General features: G+C 37.3%; 1 protein-coding gene across 1 annotated transcript in view; it reads left to right on the forward strand.

The window, feature by feature from the left end:
• Nucleotides 1-20194, forward strand: part of LOC138003964 (tyrosine kinase receptor Cad96Ca-like) — a 78267-nt gene that overhangs the window by 48326 nt on the left and 9747 nt on the right. The window contains exons 4-10 of the mRNA XM_068850298.1: nt 13215-13505; nt 14627-14757; nt 15680-15838; nt 16974-17082; nt 18854-19032; nt 19468-19590; nt 19703-19773. Of these exons, the coding sequence (XP_068706399.1) occupies nt 13215-13505; nt 14627-14757; nt 15680-15838; nt 16974-17082; nt 18854-19032; nt 19468-19590; nt 19703-19773 (1063 nt within the window). The remainder of the gene's footprint in view (nt 1-13214; nt 13506-14626; nt 14758-15679; nt 15839-16973; nt 17083-18853; nt 19033-19467; nt 19591-19702; nt 19774-20194) is intronic.

Raw genomic sequence — 20194 nt, forward strand, 5'->3', positions numbered from 1 at the left:
TAAAGAGTGTCGTTTCCATTAAGAGAATCATTTGTTAGTCTTAGAACAATTGTTTCCCTTTTATGGTAAGCATTACTCAGATTCTTTTTTTGATTATCTGACAGTCTTACGTTTATTTGATGAAGTTCAGTCATATAATATATGTTACATAATTCCAGTCACAAAACATATACAAATAAATATGTGTCATTCATGGGATTAAACTATAACCAATTCATTACCCACCTTGTCAATAACAACCGACTCTTCGTACAATACAACTGCATGGACATTGAAATCTGCTGCACTATTAGCATTGAGTTTGTACCTGAAAATCAACTGTTTAGGGTCTCTTGTTACTTTCTCTGCCTGATATGACAGATCAAAATAGATCAGTGAATACAGGCTGTTATAATTGGCAAGATTCAACTGGGTTCCGGTGTTGTAATCATTTTTTCGCATTGCATAAGACATCAGATCATTGAAAATTCTCACTTTGCTCTCACTGTCATATTCCGTTTCTGGGTAGAAAACACCATTACCATATTCGAGTCTGCATGTTGTCAAATAACTGTTTGCGTTTGCTGCATTCAGTTTGAAGGTATCAAATAGATATGGATTTTGAGTTGCAACTCCGGTTTTAGCCCGTTGTAAATAAACGAAAATTGCTTTGACATTGTCAATACTGGAAGAAATCTGAAAAAAACCACTGACTCTAGCTGGTGCTGACACTGCATATAGTTCACGCTGATACGTCCATTTGTCCTGTTTCAAAAAAGAACTAACAAACTTGTCATACAGACTGTCTTTTGGAGTCAGTTTTGGAACCCATAGTAGAAATCTGTTAATCACTACTCTGCCAGGATCTGCTGCTGCTGCCCTATTGATGAGTTCATTGTCGTTCTGGAGATTCAAATTGAATTGTAACTGCATAGGAACCAACATTTTATCCTGCAACTCTTCAAAAAAACTGTAACGATTGAGAGGTATGATCAAATTCACATCTTTTGCTCCTCCCCCTCCATCATTGTTGGCAGCTTGTGTAAGCACTCTTCTAGATTCATATCCTGAATTAGTATTGGCTGTCGTATCATCTGTGTCTAAATACCAAAAACTGTTTTTACCGACTGATCGGCTGTAATCATCAGAATATTCCAACAGATTCTTCACAAAAGTGACCTTATGTAGATTGTCAGTATCGTAAACAATTTTCCCAGCACTTTTAATCATCATATGTGCAATCAATGAATGAGATCCGTTTATCACCGTTATTCTATCGGCTGCTGCGTAACCAGCTCCATCTGCTGTTTTTTGTAACTGGAATTGAACCTCGAAATAAGCATTGTACCAATCATAGAAAGAACTCCGGTCGTTGATGGTGAATCTATAACCGTTCTTTTCTTGATGTTGACCGTTACCTGGGGCTCGGATTACATCATCAAGTTGGAAACGCACCAACTCATTTCTTTGCAAAAATTCACTTGTTCTAAAAGCCATTTATACTATTGTATTATATAATTTTGCTGTCATGTTATTTATTTGAAAAATCTACGCCTTCTTCCAGATCCTGATATCAATCTATTTAGTATCATATCAGTACTTTCATCTTGCTGTTTAATGGGTGAAGATGGGGCTATTGCCCTTTGTGTCGTAGCTCCTTTTCTCAAATTTGCCAATTTTTTCATTATTAGGTCTCCTGACTTTTCTGCCACCGTCTTGCCAATTTTATCACCTGCATGGGAAACCCCTGATTCTAATGCCTTCTTTGCTAATGGCTTAGCAAATTTCTTGAAAACAGACGATGCCACACTCTTTAATGGTTTGAAAATGTTGTCGATAATAAGCCCAGACCCTTTGTGTTGAAATACAAATTTACCAAGTTTTGGATGGTAAAACCTCTTAAATTCATACGGTTTCATTATACTGTTACATTAGATACTTTTCAGAATTAGTGAAAAAGACGTATCTGCTCCATTTAGATCCACTAATCTTCTTTTTCCATCTGTTATCATGATTCTGATTGATGAAATTGTAGTTTTGTTCACAGGATTAAATGTAACTCTTTGTGGTTCGAGGGTGAAGGAGTAACTTGGTTTTAGTACACTAGTTGAGAATGAATAAATGATGTCTGTTTCTTCGCCGTCAACTAAACTTTCGTTGACCAAATCGCAATGAATATTGAGTACGTCTGTGTCTTGACTGAGATTTGGCACTCTTGGTCCAATATGCGTTCCACTTGCTAATATCTTTTTATCAAAACCGATCAGTTCATTAAAATTGCTTGCTGTCAAATCAAGTTGGTAATTTGCAGCTAATGTAACCGTGACTCTGAATGTTGTTTCGTCGAATTCAAGATTGATCGGATACGTATCACCAGTTTTCGTCACATTTTTAATATGTCTGTCAAAGTCCGTATAATTCCATACCCCAGCTGGAAAGGTAATGTCCTTAAAAGTTGAACCATTATCGGAGCTGTATTTGATTAATTGATTTTTGTACCCAGCATTGACATTGAACCAAGTGAATGACATGTTAATGACTCTGTTAAGACCGATAACGTATTGCTTGTTATTGTCTAGAGTTACAGGTCTGGTGAAATTTGTTGCAAAATCTTCTGGTTTATTGTTCCCTTGATTTTTCACACTGTAAGATGATAAAACTATCTCTCGTTCCATTATGTGATTAGGTTACATTAAATTTTGAAATATTGTTTGTATAATTTACCATATTGTGATTTGTTAATTGTTGTCATTTTCAATAATGTGTCCAATATAGAAACACCCATATTTCGCATGTCAATGCTTGTATTGCCAGCCAATATCTCACCAATGATCAAATCCAATTTTTTTATGAGTTCTTTCGGTTTGTTAAAAAATATCACATTGCCACCTTTTTGTTTTTTCCGACCAGAACCTTCCATTGTTTTCATTTTGTTTTGATAATGTTTTATGTATTCATTCAGAGTTTTCATAGCGCGATCCACTCTTTTGTTTTCCTCTTGCCTATCAGCTTCCGTTATATTCCCACTTTTGTATTGCTTTGTAACGTTTCCTTTGTAGGCTTTCAATTGATTTCTTTTAAATTTAGCCGCATTGACAATCTTATTGAGATATTTTTTGTTTTTTCGTTCAGTCATTTCTTGTTGATTTATTACCTTTTCAACAGAATCATAATTTGGTATACCAAGATCACCTAATATCTCATCATCCATATCTTCATCATCTAATCCATAATCTACCTCATCATCGTCATCATATTCTGGTGGCAATCCCGGTTCTTCAGGAAAGTACTTAGGATCAACATACATCTCTTTTTTTCCTTCCAGAAGATCTTGTAAAGATTCTTCATATGTTGGCGGTTTTGGCACCAGTTGTTTTTCTTGCTGTGGCAAAACAGGTTGTTCAAATAGATCACCAAGATTCATATCTGGAACTTCATCCTCTATATCAATGCCGTAATCAGGAACTTCTCCTTTCTTCAGTGGTCGTTTTTTCCTTGGCAACCTTAAAGCCTGATTACTATCAATAACATCATCCAATTTACTTGTAATTGGTTGGAATACTTTTGAAAATCCCTGTTGACTGGTCTTCTGATCGATATCATGTTTTGTAATTGCATTATGGACATAATTGATCTTGTCCCCTAATTCAGATTTACTCTTTGCGAGTTCTTTCCACTTAAGTAAACTCATTTATTGTTATATTGTTACGTTACATAAAATGGAAATTCATATATAAAAAATAGCGTTTTACACCGTGTTGAACACCATGTTGAACACCATGTTTAACTACATCATTTTATCGAAACAATGTAACGATTTAATATAAATGAAGATACCTAATTATGATACTGGCGACGATGTTGTCACAAACTTCACACAACTACATGATTTTATGCCTGATCGATGCTTCCGCATGCTCATTTGTGGACCTTCTGGTTCGGGAAAAACAAACACACTGATGCATATGATTCACAATCTGTTGTATTTTGATAAAATATACCTTTATGCAAAAAACTTAGAGCAGTCAAAGTATCGGAATCTCATGAAAGAGTTCGAACCATGGAGTGAAGAAGCTGGTTATGATATCATTGAAGCAAGCAATGATAAAATAATTCCTGTAAAAAATCTCAATGGTGACAATCAAAAAATTGTGATATTCGACGATTTCGTATGTGATAAAAACCAAAAACCATTAGTTGACTATTTTATACAGGGGAGACATAAAAACTGCTGTGCCATATATTTGAGTCAAAGCTACTATAAGACACCAAAAGATATTAGATTAAACTGCTCACATTTTGCCATTTACGATTTTCCTAGTAACAATGAAAAAAGTCTCATATGTCGTGAAAACAATGTCTCACAACAATTATACGAGAAAGCAACTAGAGACCCTTTTAGTTTTATATATATTGACAAACCCAAGAAACAAGTAAAGAAGAATTTCGATGAAAAAATATAAACCAATTGTATATATGAGTTACTCAAATGGTAAATTACCTGAAGACACTTATTCACATGAAAAAGTTGTTGAAATAGTAAAAGGATTGCCTGGTGTTGGTTTTAAACTAACAGATGACGGTGATTATGATATGCAGAACAAAAAACTGAGAAATTTAGATTCACCTCAAACGAATGACGATGCAACTACTAAGAGTTATGTTGATAAAGAGGTTTCTGGGTGTTTAAAAATAGATGGGAGCAATGCAATGACTGGCGCCCTTAATATGGACAACAGACGTGTTGAAAACATAGCCCCTGCTAGACATGGCCATAGTGACGCTGTCAGTAGTGAGCATTTGCATAGTTTTTACATGGTGCTCAATACTGACGATGGTAAAATAGAATTGCAAAATCCAATCGACATGAAAAATCAAAGAATCTTAGGAGTGAAAGATCCAATATTGCATTCAGACGCTTCCAATAAATTTTACGTCGACAGCTCTTTTGATTTCAAAGCTGACAAAACGGAGCTGGCTAATTATTTGAAAAAAGATGGAAGTATTTCCGTAACTGGCAATTTTGACTTTGGAAATAATACAATCAGCAATCTTGCTGAAGGCACTGGCAATTCTGACGCTGTTACAAAACACCAATTGCAAACTGGTTTATCAACCAAACCGAATGTTAATCAGGTTGTGTTGCGAGATGGATCCACTAAGATGACTTCTAATCTGGACATGAACAACAACAAGATCATCAATCTTGCTGATCCGACAGGTGTAAATGATGCCACAGGAAAAGGTTACGTTGATCGATTATTTTTGGATGCACTTCGATTAGACGGTTCAGCTAAAATGACAGGCAATTTGGATATGAACAATAAACGAATAATCAATATAGCCGACCCAACAGGAAACACTGACGCTGTAAATAAACAATATTTAGAATCACATATAGGTAATATAGGTGATATGAGTGATTATTTGCAAATAGACGGTTCAAATTCCATGATAGCAGATTTAAATATGAGTACAAATTTCATTGAAAATTTGAAAGATCCTGAAAAAAAATTCGGTAGTGATGAGGGAAAAAATCAAGCAATGAGTTACAAGTTCTTTACCGACAACTTTCTCCAAATAAACCGACACGGCGAAGTAAGCATGTTAGACCGGCGTTTTTACAACATTGGGATTCCTAATGCTGGTGATCAAATATTTGATCGCAATTATGGAGATGGGAGATATTTACAAAAAGATGGATCGTCAGCCATGACTGGAGACCTCAATATGAACAATCAACGAATAACAAATCTCGGAACAGCCACACATAATCAAGATGCCATAACTTTGAAGCAAGTAAATGATGCTTTTTCGACTATAAGTACCCAAAATAATGAATACACAGACCAAAAAATAGCGGAGAGTCTTATAAGCACACATGAAAATCGAAAGAATGTTTTGGCTTATGCAATGGAAGACGTAGACGAATTCACTTCAGATTTCGGCATTGAAGACGTCAGATTGATAACCTACAATGATTCTCCCCATCTCAATAACAAATCGACGATTGCATTCAAAGTACGTAAAACAACCGATGGTTCTAGTCTGTTTAAAGGACGATTCGATTTTAATCTATACTCATTGACAGAAAAGGATTTTTCGAATCAATACACCATTTGTCTTGAGATAATTTTTCCCAATGAGGTAAGATATGATGAAGAGTTCGATTCAACAAAATTGACTTTTGAAAAACTGAACATGCACATCAATGAATTCAACACAGTCAAAATAAATAACGATTACAAATATTACCGAACTGTATTGAATCTTTCACCAGACGGCACGTCTAAATTCGTTCAAAGAAGATTATACACAACAATAGAATGCTTATATGACAACCTTAGTCCAAGTTTGCTTCAATTGTATGCAATTATTTATGGTATAAAAGGTGAAGCAAAAAACAATCTCGATTTCACCATATATGATTATGAAAAAGCTTATGAGGTCGCAAACAATCAACTTCAAATGCATGTACCAATTAATATGAATGGCAACAAGATTTCGGGTTTGTCTGCATCAATAATCGACAGTGTTTTACCGGCTTTCATATGGGGGTATACTGCTGAAGCAATTAATTCATGCGACTTTTTGACAATATATGGAGACATTCTGAAGTTCAATGAAATTTACATAAGTTCAATACAACTTCATTCCAAAGAAACTTACTCATTTGTAAGCAATCATCGTTTAGTCATCCAAACAAACACATCGGCGATTTACAATATTTCTTTTACAACCAAAACTATTACTGTTAATGTTAATAGATATTTTCAAAACGTAAATTATATCAGAATAAATTTTACGGACGGAAAAAATAAGAGATTTAAATTCACAATCCGATATAAAACGTTCAATAATTGAAAATAATATGACACAATGATATATGACATTATATGTTGAACAATCAGACGGCAGTCATCTTCTAGACGAAAATGGAAATAAAATAGAATATACCATAGACTATCATTCAAGTTCAGAAGATTGGACTTTCGATACCACATTTTCAATAAATGATGATGGTCATGTGGAAACTGACAAAAATGTCATCGCAAAAGCCGCTGAAAACGACAACCATGTTGTTGTAAAATCACAACTGGATTTAAAGTTAGATAAGTCCACTTTCACCATTTCAAACAGCTTACCTGGAATACCTGTGTTGGATAAAATAAGCATCGCTTTGATAGCCAGTTTGACTGTCATTGACGCAAATTCAGATGACAAAATAAACAGTTGGACAGATCCTGTGAACAACATCAAATTCACACAGACCGTAGACTCCAAAAAACCGATTTTAATGAGAGATGCATCTAAAAAGCTGCATTTTTTGAGATTCGATGGTGTAGACGATTATTTGGAGGTTTCTCAATATGACGTCTCTGATGTGGCCGGTGAAGGAGACACTTGCACTGTCATGTTAGTCATCAATACAAAAAACGTAACTTCGCAAAGCCAATTTCAATGGGGATCTGGTCAAGTACGCTTTGGTGTGCATATACCATGGGGTGATGGAACTGTTTACATAGATTTCGGTTCTGTTGCAAATGGAAGATTAAGTGTCGCTTCACTGGCAAATTTGACTGGAAATATTGAAGTTTGGACAATTAGAGTTGATAAAACTGAAATGCAATTGTTTAGAGGATGCACATCGATGACTCCCATCAAAGCACAGACAATTTCTGCTTCATTAACAGGCTCTGCACAACCTTTTTTTATTGGAGCTCAAGTTGATGCTAATGGAGATTCAACCAGTCATTGTGAAATGGATCTCTATGCTTTTGCAGCATGGTCTAAAACTTTAACAGACAACGAATTGAAAAACATGTTTCGATTCATTCAAAATCATTTCGATTTGTGATGTGGATTTTCAAAATATATAACTCAATATATATGTATATCGACAATTTATTACGATTTGTGGAATATAGTTTTCAAGAAGCAAAAGAAAAACATCCATGCATTAATGACAAAATATTAAAATCGGCACTTGTTTATCAATACCTGCACTGTTTCTATTTTAAAAGAGACATGTCTATGAATGAGATTCTTGAACTCAATGATGGTGAAATTGGTCTTCTTGGACCAGGTAGTGGCTGTCTAACATGGTTACTTGAAAAGATCTTCGGTTGGATTGATATATTAAATTCACATAGTGTATTACATGATGCTTCCGGGAGGTTTTATGACCACCATAAGCTCGGTAGAGGTTACACTTATGCTATTTCAGAAAAATACACAACTAAACTGATTAAAAGATCACCTTTTTGTGGTCAAGTCAGTGGTATACTATATTGTCTATGCAGACGATTAACAATCTAAACCATATATATGGCAGATCGAAAAAAGAGAATATTTAGCTGGAACCATATTTCAGACAAACTCTCAGAAGATCAGGTCGACGAACTAAAGAGCTATTATAAGGCATACCATAGAAAGTGTTGGGCTTACAAAAAGGCTGTCAAACGGTTCAAAAAATTCAAACTTATTGGTAATACTATTTCTATCATAACTGGTACTGGTGGCATTATTAGTGCTGTTGTAACTGGCGGTATAGCCCTAGTAGCAATAAGCACTTGTGCTTTGTTAATCAAGTCTTACATGGATTTCCAATCACTGGATCTTAAAATACAAAATTGCACATACGCATACCAAAGTTATCAACATCTGTTGAATTCGATAAAAGACATGTTGAGAAGCGGTGATTTTCAACCATCGTTTCACACAGAATTAAAAAATGTAGATGATTTTGTGACTGATGTTTGTCCTAGTGTTGATAAGTTCTACGCTAAATACAATGACAAATTCATTCCTTAACTATTGTGTTTATTTCATCGATTATCAGTGTCTTTATGTCCTTCCAATATCGTTCATATGATTGAAGTGTCTTTTTGGATTTACTCGTCTTGACCTTTTCAAAAGGAAGATCAAGCATTTTAAATATTTGTTTCAAAATGAAATTTATGTTAATCATACGCTTTCTATCAATGTTAACATCTTTCACAACTTCCCCGATAGCCGCAAAAATTCGAATTATCTTATCCATATTTTTTACAGAAATCTGGAAACCATTTTTAATGGCAATGTTATTGATAATGTTTTTGATATGATATTTTCTTTGGTAAACACTTTTACGATGAAATCTATGCTTATTTGAGTGAAAATCAACAAATTCTATTAAAGGTGTATAACCTTGCACTGTTCCACATTTTTTGCAAACTATAGCATTATCATTCACTATTTCTGGTTGATTGCAACATTGTTCTGTTTTTTTAGTCTGCTTTGATATCTGTTTATTGCAAAATGGACAGATAACTTCTTCCATATTGACAAGTTCTTCATGTATTTCTTTACAACTCATTATACTATTATATGAGATATTATTTTTAAAAACATATAGATCCAAAATACATTTTGACTAATTTTAGTATTTTATGCAATTATGCCCCCTTTGGGGCTCGATTGGATAATCTTTGTGGTTTTGTAGCCCCTTAATCGCAAATGCGTTTGTAGCCCTTTGATCGCAAATCGTGGTTTTGTAGCCCTTTGATCGCAAATCGTGCGTTTGTAGCCCTATGATGATGAGTGTGATTTTTACCGACTACAGCACCCGTAGTTGCATCAACTACTGCTAAAAATCTGGGAAGACGAAGTTGTTCCGGAGGACTGCACCAAGGGCCTGATTTGTACTATCTTCAAGGGGATCGGTCCACATGCAGCAATTACCGTGGTGTCTCCCTTCTATCTGTTCCTGGCAACGTCTTTGGGCATATCATCTCGGACAGAATACAAGGAGGCATAGAGAAAAAGCTCCGAAAGAACCAACGGGGTTTTAGGAGTGGACGGGCTGTGGAGACAAGATATTCTGCCTTCGGATGCTGATTGAAAAATGCATTGTCTTCCAACTGCCGGCCCTTGCCATCTTTGTAGACTTTAAGGCCGCTTTCGATAGCATTCACCTCCCTTCTATGTGGAACATCCTCTCTGACCTCGGGATCCCCGATAAGTATATACGGCTTATCCGCTGCATATACTACAACTGTGAAGCTGATGTCCTCGTTGAAGGGGAGATAACGGACTGGTTCAGGATTGAGACTGGTGTTCGACAGGGATGTGGTTGGTCTCCGCTGCTTTTTGGCATTATGATTGACTTTGTTCTTCGCATGAGCTGTGACCGACCTTCTGCAGGAATATGCATGAGAGAACGCAGACGCACAACTTCCGGCATGGAACAAGCATGGTGCTTGACTAACCTGGACTATGCTGACGATGTTATACTTCTAGAGTCTGGAAGCGAAAAGGGCCAAAAGGCCTTGTACTCCTTGCAGCGAGCTGGAGAGGAAGTTGGCCTCACTATGTCTAAATGTAAGACCAAAACCATGTGATTTGGAGAAACAGAATCAGTCATTCGTCTAGATGGTGAACGAGTCTATGCTGTCAACCACTTTCGTTATCTGGGCTCTGAAGTCATGCCACCTGGCCGACTAGATGAAGAATTTAGGACCAGGATTGGGCGTGCCTCTGCGGCATTCGGACAGCTTTCTAAGATCTGGAGGAGCAAAGCTAGTTTAAAGACCAAACTGCACATTTACAATGCCGTTGTAATATCTACCTTGCTCTGTGGATCCGAAACATGAGCGACCACTAACACCGAAGAAAAGAAACTGGATGTTTTCGACAGCCGATGCCTTTGCCATATGCTACGAATAAAGTGGTTCTACCTTGTAAGGAACACTGCAGTCAGGGAAAGAACAGGTCAGACTCCAGTATCTTTTCTCCTTAAGACTAGAAGACTACGATGATTTGGCCATGTCAGCCGGATCGGTCAGAAAAGACTTCCCAAAGCCTTATCACAATGGAGGCCTGAAAAGAAGAGGAAGGTGCCGCACCCGGTGGATCGATGCGGTTGAACGTAATGCAAAACTAGCCGGAATAGATCACGATTTGGAGTCAATGGCAGCTAGCAAGGCGCAATGGCGGGACATGCTCGCACTATTGGTGTCTTAGCACCACGTCGCGAAGATGATGAGATGATGAAGTACAATGGCGCGATGATTTGGGACGAACTCCCAAACGAAGCAAAGTTAGCGGAGTCGTTAAATTTTTTATTTAAGGCATGCACTAGATTAAAAAGTAATAGACCTAACTGGTTAACTCGCTGTTGTACAAAATTCAAATCTCCCGGGATTAAGATTCTTTGTGTATTGTATTTGCATGGTAATGTAGCATTCATGTTTAAATGATATGGAAATACCTGAAACAAAACCTTTTATTCCCAAAGGTTTGCATTGGGTACAACATTGAGTTAGCCCATTAGGTCTACTGGGCTATGCCATGCTATATTCCATCGAATAAGGAACGCTTTAGTGGTCTAAGTTTTTATGTGTAAGTTTATATTTGATAGTTTTATTCTGTATTAATACTGGCCATGTATTATTAGTCTTAGAATTAGTAACCTTAGTATTATACTATTATTGGTAGTAGTCTTAGTATTGTACCAGAAACCCATAAGGGTTGAAACGTGTAACGATCCCTTGTGTGCTGGGAAACAAGCTTCTGAATATTCAATTTGCTAAGTACCATATTTGGAACAACAAGAGCGAGGGGTTTCCAAATATGGTACTTATCACTGAAACATTCAACCAATCAGTTCGCACTGAATATTCGGAAGCTGTGAACGCGCGTTACACGTTTCAACCCTTATGGGTTTGTGATTGTACTGAATAGGGCTTTTTACAGTTGCGGTATGTGCTTAGTTACCTGGCCTTTAAATGAAAGTGAGGCTGGAATTAACCTTGTTATGATACAAACCTTCCTGCCTTTCTTATGTTACTGATGTTGTTCTCATGCTAATTAGTTGAGATTTGCATAAGAAAAGCAGTGAGGTTGCTATAAAAGCAAGGTTAATTCTAGTCTCACTTTCATCCACAGTCCAGATAACTAAGTACACAAATGTAAAACGGTCTATTAGTGGTCTCAAGGCATCCGTTCGATTTTGTTGATCAGCGATGTTGAAATCGTTTGCTCCCCCCTTTCAACCGCGTTGAAACATGTTGAATCGATGTTGAATGAGTTTAAAAGCGTTGAAACGTTGCTTCAACAACCATTCAACATTTCTTTTATTATCGCGAATGTTGAATGAAGTTGACGCCGTTTGCCCCCCTCCCCTCCCTCTTTCAACATTAGGGAGCTTAAGCAACGACAACGGCGACGGCAACGAGAACGTCATCTCAAAATATAAATTCGCGTTGTTGTAATCGCTTCGTTACTATTTCAACTTTCTTAATATGACGGGGGTGTGGTAGTTCCTCAAAAATGACGCTGGTAGGAACGGCGCTCAATTTAGGGCAGAAAATGAAAATTTATCCTCAAGTAATGACGTTGTCCATAAAACCTCAAATTTGGCTGTTTCACGTTGTTGTTTTGTTGACGACGGCAAAGAAATGGACAAAAGTGAAAAACACACGTGCAGGGCGGGCAAAGCTTTTGTTTTTGCCTACCAAATATCCAAATTTGTGACGTTGTCGTTGCCGTCGCCGTTGTCGTTGCTTAAACTCCCTATTGTTGGGTATGCGATGTTGGGTCTCTCGATGACGTATCCATGTCCATATCCATAGTAACATCAGCGGCTGCAGCCTGGGACTGACTACAAGGCCTCTCGTGAGCTTTGTTAAATCAAATGTTGATCGGATGTGTTGAAACCTTTTGCCCACCACAGCAGTCAACATCGTTCAACATCATTCAACAAAATCGAACGGATTTTGAAGCAAATGTTGAAGCCGATTGCCCGGACCTTTAGTATTATACTGGCCATCTATTATTAGTCTTAGAGTTAATGGTCGTAGTCTCTGCTTTTTAGACACATCCTCCATGGAAATCAGCCTACAGTTGCTAGGGTTAGCATGTTTATTTGGATCTAAATAAAGAATAACCTACCTATCTGGTTATTACTAAAGGGCTAGTTTTGCTTAAGAGGGTGGGGACACAATGTGAACCAGCCAGCTAAGCGAGCCATGAGTGTTAGACCTAACCCTAATATTTTTTTAGACTTTAGATTTAATATTCTAAAGCTAAGCGAAGTGAAATTGATTTAACGTACGTTGCAGGTATGGCTCGTATGTCTCGAGGATTTAGTTACTTTTTTACTTATCTAGGGCAGAGGTTGGTCTAATTTGTTCGTATACAACTTGAATTAGTTTCTGAATCAATTTGGTACGATTTCTTCGCTCTTTGAACAGGAAAACCACAACCTCCTGAAAACTTAAGAGCAGCAGATGTCCAGAAGTCGTATTTCGTATTGACCTGGCAACAGCCTAAATATGGTAGATATTACCAGATAGACAACTTCACTATTGAGCAAAAGAAAGGAACGGCCGCTAGCTTCAAAGTTCTAGAGACTCTACCCTATACACAAACAAGGATAAATGTCAAAGACCTCGAACCCGCCACAGAGTACACTATGCGACTATGGAGTAACAACAAGTATGGAAGATCAAGTGCCATTCTGTTGAAACAAAGCACACTACCAGGCAAGTCAACTTGCATCTTGAACAATGGAATATCAACTGACCATACGTATGAAATATAAATCTGCATAATGCATACTCCTCACAATGTATCACAAGTTGCCTTCTTTAGCCTTAAAGCGTCATGTGATCACATTTTGGATTTACAGTTAGGGAATCACTTTGTGACGCGAACTCCGAGTAACGTGAATTTGGTAATAGAGAGATTTAGCATCACGTTTACGTGAAAAGGCAAACGTCGGCTGGCTGTTTCACGTTTCACGTTTCACGTTTCACGTTTCATGGAAAGTAGAGAGAAGGTTGTGACTTTAGCTTCGCGTGACCCACAGAAACTCAAGTATTTAGTTACTAAAAAGCAAAAACAAAAACTCGGAGTCTTTTTAAACATTTTTTGCAGAAAAAGACGCTACATTAAATGAAAAATCTTACCTGTCAAATTTTGAGAGTTTCGATGAAAATGTTTTGTCGGTCAACAGAGAGTCAACGTGACTTCCATGAAGAAAATTGCGGCAAGCAGTCAGTTAGGAAAATCTAAAACTATGAAACCTAATTTTTCCTCCTTACCGGAATACTTTCACGTAGAAATGACAATAGACCTTTTGGGGACAAACTGTATTCGAACTAGATAAATTTAACCTTTTTTTCTCTCAGTCGTGTATAACAAAGATTTCAATCAAACCGATTTCAAAATTATAAAACCAAACCCCAACTTATACCCAAGACATGAAGAAATTTGACCCCTTAACATCCCATAATATTTTCATGGAAACAAAACGATCCAAGATTGCCACAGTATCGCAAAAGGTTATATTCTCAGTGGTGGCCCCGAAATCAACTCCATGAGCAGACCAGATGCGACAAATAATCAAGCTCTTCACAATTTCTCTTTGTATTACGCTACACTCAGGCTGCTCCAGTTCTCTGTATTCACGAATTTCTACACTCGGATGAACTTGAAAAAATGAACTATTTTTTCGAATATGAAAAATCTCATCTCAAAAGCAATGTTCATCTCTACACCCAACTTCTTCCCGCCAGTTATAAATTACGTTATTGCATGGTTAATCTGATTTTTAACATCCACCTTACAGATCAACTGACCGCTGAATTTTTGCTCTCTACAGATAAATTCCTTCTGAAATTGATGCTGACTATCGTGTTGCCATTTAGCTTAGCCGTTCTCTTTATCACGATTGTCTGCAGTAAGTTTGGACCAACTTGCAAATGTAAAGTTGAGGATAAGCATCAGAGTGAGGTACGTAAGGAATCAAGAGGTCTCCGATTCCGAGAACAATCTTCGAAATATATCAATTAGTTATAACTGTAAATAATGTAATTATAATAATTTTAATTATTATTTTTAATTATTTATAATAACCTATAAGTATAATTAAAACAACAGTATATTTTGCGAATATATGATAATTATACATCTGGAATTCAGAAAAATGTTCAAATGAGATCAGTAGTATAGCAGCTCTCGTAACCTGCTATTGTTTGGTATTGTAGGCAGCTTCTATTGCTTTAAGTCAAAGCCATTGTTTCAATTGTTTAATCTTTTGTTTTGGGCTAGGGAAGCGAGCCAATCACATTATACGTTACGAGAGCTGCTATGCTACGTCACCCGATGGGATTGGAGTTTCATTTAGTCATCAAATAATCATTCTGTTATTAATATTTGACGCACTTCTCGTGGCATGAACAATGCTTCTTCCCAAAAAAAAAAAGCTTAAAATGGTAGTATCTGGAAATCTGGTGAAACGGAAATGACGCACTGCTCATGTACCGGATTATGCAGTGTCCTCGACTACCTAAGCAATTGTGAGCTGATCATATGGTATGACCATTGCGTAGCTGATTATGTATCGATTACATGACGGTACATTACAAAGCCGGTTATGTACTCCATTTTAGACGATCATGTAGCGATTATGTAGGCGATCGTGTTACGGATTATGTTGCCGATTATGTAGCCGATTATTCGCCAATAATAGAGAGACGTGTGTGCTTTCCTTCTCAAGGGCAAAGTTATTACTTTGGAATTTGTTTTACAACACTCAATTCAAAACCACTCTAAATGACGATACAAATTTTCCAATTAAACAGCTTTTGCAATAAACATCCAAGCACTTTAGTGCTTGTTGTAAAGGACGAAAATACCTTTTTTAACCTTTTAGGTAGAGTTGACTTTAAAAGGAGGCTGGAACGAGTTTCCAAGATCGCATATTCAACTCGAAGTGAAGTTGGGGCAGGGCGCTTTTGGAGAAGTTTATAGAGGAGAGCTGAAGAATGAGACGGAAATCATAGCTTGTGCAGTAAAAAAGCTTAAAGATAGGGCCCTGACCTTATCTGCATACAAACTTTTTAAAGTGCTGCTATCATCAAAAAGTTACTTCCTTTTTTCAACAGGTTTTGATAGTGTCTTTGCTTAACGCCTGACTGGAAAATCTTGAACTTTGATTTTTATCCAAGGGCTGTTTACTTTGAGGGTGGATTGAGTTGTGGATTGCTCGGTCAGCTATTACTCAAGTTCAAAACTGACCGGTTGGACCTCAGAGGGTTGGATCTGGGGAAAGCGACCTCATTTACTCACTACCTTAAAAGTTCAGCTTGTAAATGCAGCTTATTGTAAAACACAACTTTAAAAGTCTGAAAGCTCGAAACTCACGTGCTCCATTTTAATTCAGACGCATTCACACGCATTGCATTCAAGATTTTAAAGTTAGTAATGGCGGACCATTAAATAGGGAAATTCCAGTTAAAATAACTTGAACAAGTGTCTTTTTTAAATCAAGGGTAAAATTTGGTTAACATACTTTTGAGTTCTAAAGACAAAGAAGAATTGATTTTTTAATAATAGTAGGACTTTAACTTTGGGCCAAAGCTTAGAAATTGGCCAAGAGTGATTTTTAAAGTGGGAAGCGAGGATGACGACTATCACCCATTTATCTGATGGCTGACCACCTGGAAGCTTAGAAACAAGTTTCGCAACTACCTTAATGTTGGTCCTTCTCGATCACTCACTCCGCTGACAGCAGACGGTTACTAAAACATCCCGCCATTGCCTAAGCGAACCGAGGACTACTGTAGCTTTTCTACACAAACAGAATCTAGCCGGAATACGGACTTTGTATTGACTAAAAACCACGGATTACAGAGCAAAACGAATAACATAAATATATGAAGACGGTAGTTTCTAAAGAACCTGTTGTGCTGCGTCAGTGGCGAAGTAGTATACAAAAATTTGGTTTTATCAACGGAGTTGATAATGTAAATTGGCCACCGTACAAAGATTCTAAAAGCTAAAGCTAAAGCTGTACGGTGGCCAATTTACATTATCAACTCTGTTGATAAAACCAAATCTTTTTTAACATAAATATAGATAAGACATCTCAAGTCATACTGGCAATCTTTACGGAGCGCCATGTTCTTGCTTTGCGCTAACAACCTTCTTTCATTTCAATGACAGAGGGTGCCACAGAGCTAGAAAGGCGAGACCTCATAAACGAACTGAACATTATGGTGACAGTTGGTGAACATCCTAATATTGTCAGTCTTTTGGGGGCATGTACGGCAGGAGGTAAGAATTTGTTCGTAGAGCCATCTTAAGTTTACAGCACAAACTAGCTGGACAGGCAAACTCTAACACAAATTTTTCTATTAGTACCACAAAAAGACAGACAATTAAATAAAACAACGGTTAAAGGAAACCTCCAGTGCTTCTTAAGATTATCTTTAAACTGGACGAAATGTTTGGAATCAATTTTTTTTTTCAAAAAAGTGTTTGTAACAGAAAAAATGAATTTTTGCAATCACTTGTTTACGGGCGCCGCCATCTTGAATATTTATGACGTGTTTCGGTTCCCTCCTCTGACACAAGAGCTCTTGTTTAGTGGTAATAAGGCAACCGTATAACATGTCTCAGTAAATACTTTAAGATCTATGACGCAGTCATGAACGAGAATGCCACAAAACAACAATATCATTGGTTAAGGACGTTGCCTACTATTTTTATTGCGCATACGTTCTGCGCATCTTGAGATACTCGGATTTCCTATCGGCGGTGCTTATTAATACAGGGATGTTTTTGCGCGGTTCAAAACCATGCGGAGAAAGCAAAACTTTGCAAGTGCTCTTGGTATCCAAATAGAAAATTGGGGGTAACCATGCATTTTTCAGAGATAATTAAACTTCAGTTTGGAATAGGACGCCATACATTGCTCTGTATTTTAAAGCTTTTTACAAATATTGTTGATTTATTATCTTCGAAAAATGCGTGGTTACCCCCACTTTTCTTTATGGATTTAAATAACACTTGTTAAAATCTGTTTTTCCCGCATAGTCAGTAAACCGCGCAAAAATACCTTTGAATTAGTAGGCACCGTCCTTAAAAGAGGAAAAGAATCGTGCTGCACGCGAGTCACGCATTTTAGCACATATTCATGCGGTACTCTGCACAGCAACGACGTGAAATCACCAGATTTGAGATTTTGTTCGACAACGCGAGGGTACAAATGTGAATATTACATTCTCTAATTTTACTCTGAAACCGCTCGTACCAATTTATTTTTAGGATGGGTCGTCCACATTGTACGACGTGAGCGAGGTGGAATCATCGCGAAAAACTTACGATATCGCAAATTTATATTTTGAAAGACAAGCGTTATCTTTGAAAATTGATTGTAAACGTTATTCTATGTGGGCCAAAGTTATCTTTTTGTTGGAGGGAAGGTTCCCTTTAAAGCAGTCGATCAAATGTAAGGCAAATTCATGAACAGCGCCAAGCGCATGTAAATCTTAATGGAGGCGAGAAACTTACAATTTAGCGCATTTCCGAGTTGCAGTTTTCCTCTGTTTCAGAGAGAGCCTTGATGAGCAACCTTTAAAAAGAAAATGAGTTTGATTTGCTCGAAAAATTCGTGTGTCATCTTCATTCAATACTTTCGCACCAAAACTCGCTCTGAAACTTGAGATTCGGAAATGGGCTATCGGTTTTACTCTAAATTCTGACTGGCTGATAATGTGGCGCGAGATTTTGAGCTAATAAGTTTCCTTAATTACAGAAGCCACTCTTAATAATAATGAAGTAGAGGAAAGTGCATCCTCTTAATTCTAAAAAGCTCTTGTTACAAAACGGACGTAATTTTGATATTATTTGCATCATGGAATTTAAATAATAATTAGCGGCCTTTCGTTCAATCAGCGTGCACTCGCAAATTTTCATCTTCTTATTTTACATGTGATGAATGTTAACGTTAATCATATTATTGACAATGTGAGTCCAATCGTTTGGCCTTTCGTTTGTCTAAATATTTAGCAACTATTGACTTCGTTGTATTCATTCCAACTAGAGCCGATACTGGTAGTTGTGCGCTTAGCGGAGAACGGTTGCTTGTTGGATCGTCTGAGGGAAAATCGCAAAAATCCTTACGTCAATGTTAGAGATAAAAAAGAGACTTTTACTGAAAACGATAAAGTCAAGATCGCACGAGACGTGGCCAGTGGGATGTTGCACCTTTCAAGCAAAGTGGTAAATGTTTATCAAATTATTCTAACGTCTAAAGTTCAGACGGCTTTTACTTACAAGTGATCAAATCAATGTGGTTATGCTTCATATATTATGTGTCTTTAAACATCTTTATACATATCAAGAGTGAATTTACGGTCTTGGCCCAGCACAGTAACAAATGGACTTACTTTTAAATACACTTTTACGCGCAAAAACAACAATTATAGGCCGCCACTTGAACCAATCAGGAGAAGCCATGTCCCGCGTGACTGCTTCTTCCATGTGTTTTTTTAGGGAATGACAACTAATTTTGGCGAGAATAGGTATTCTAAAAAGAGACTCATCTGTGACTGTGTTGAGGAGTCCACACATGCCATAACAACACTCTTATTTAATTTACTCTTGTATATATCCATTGTCTTCTATTGACTTTTCCTTTCTCTAATTGATTCGCAGTGTGTTCATAGGGACCTCGCTGCACGAAATGTGCTTCTTGGCAAGAATAATGTTGCCATGGTATCTGACTTTGGCTTGTCTCGTGACATTTACGAGAGTGGTGCATACGAGCAGATGTCTGGGGTATGAGAACGAAAACTTGAATTAAAGTAGCACTTGAGAGCCTCGATTGCTTTCACATCACCAGCTTGTCGATTAATATTTTATCGAGAACCATATCTTTTAACTTCTATAGGGTAGGCTGCCAGTCCGCTGGATGGCGTTGGAATCTATAGAGGATTATACTTATAATGTCAAGACTGACGTGTGAGTTTCATAGAGGTGTTAAAGAGAAATTTGTATCCACTCACTCATATTACTGTTTATATCTGTATTCGTCGTATTAGTTTTGTGTAGAAGGCGAGCGGGGGGTGACAAAAGGCGAGCCCTGATCATACCCCTCGAGGCATCTTCACTCTCTCGCTTTCTCCGAATGGCGAGTGACAGCAAAGTTACATCCAATTACGCACTACTTGTTAGACGCTTACCTTGCATCAATGATCTTCCAGTAAACATACAAAAAAATTAAAACGGGAGATCAAACTGAAACCCTCAAAAGGACATAAAGTTACACCCAAGTCCCTGGATCAGAAAATTTTGCAGTGTAGAAGCACAATGGTGTAGCGGTCGGCGCTTCCAACTCCCGACCCCTGAGTCACAGGTTCGAGACCTACACTTGTTTACTGTT

Source organism: Montipora foliosa, chromosome 5 (assembly GCF_036669935.1).
Source record: "Montipora foliosa isolate CH-2021 chromosome 5, ASM3666993v2, whole genome shotgun sequence".
Classification (NCBI taxonomy): Eukaryota; Metazoa; Cnidaria; class Anthozoa; order Scleractinia; family Acroporidae; genus Montipora; species Montipora foliosa.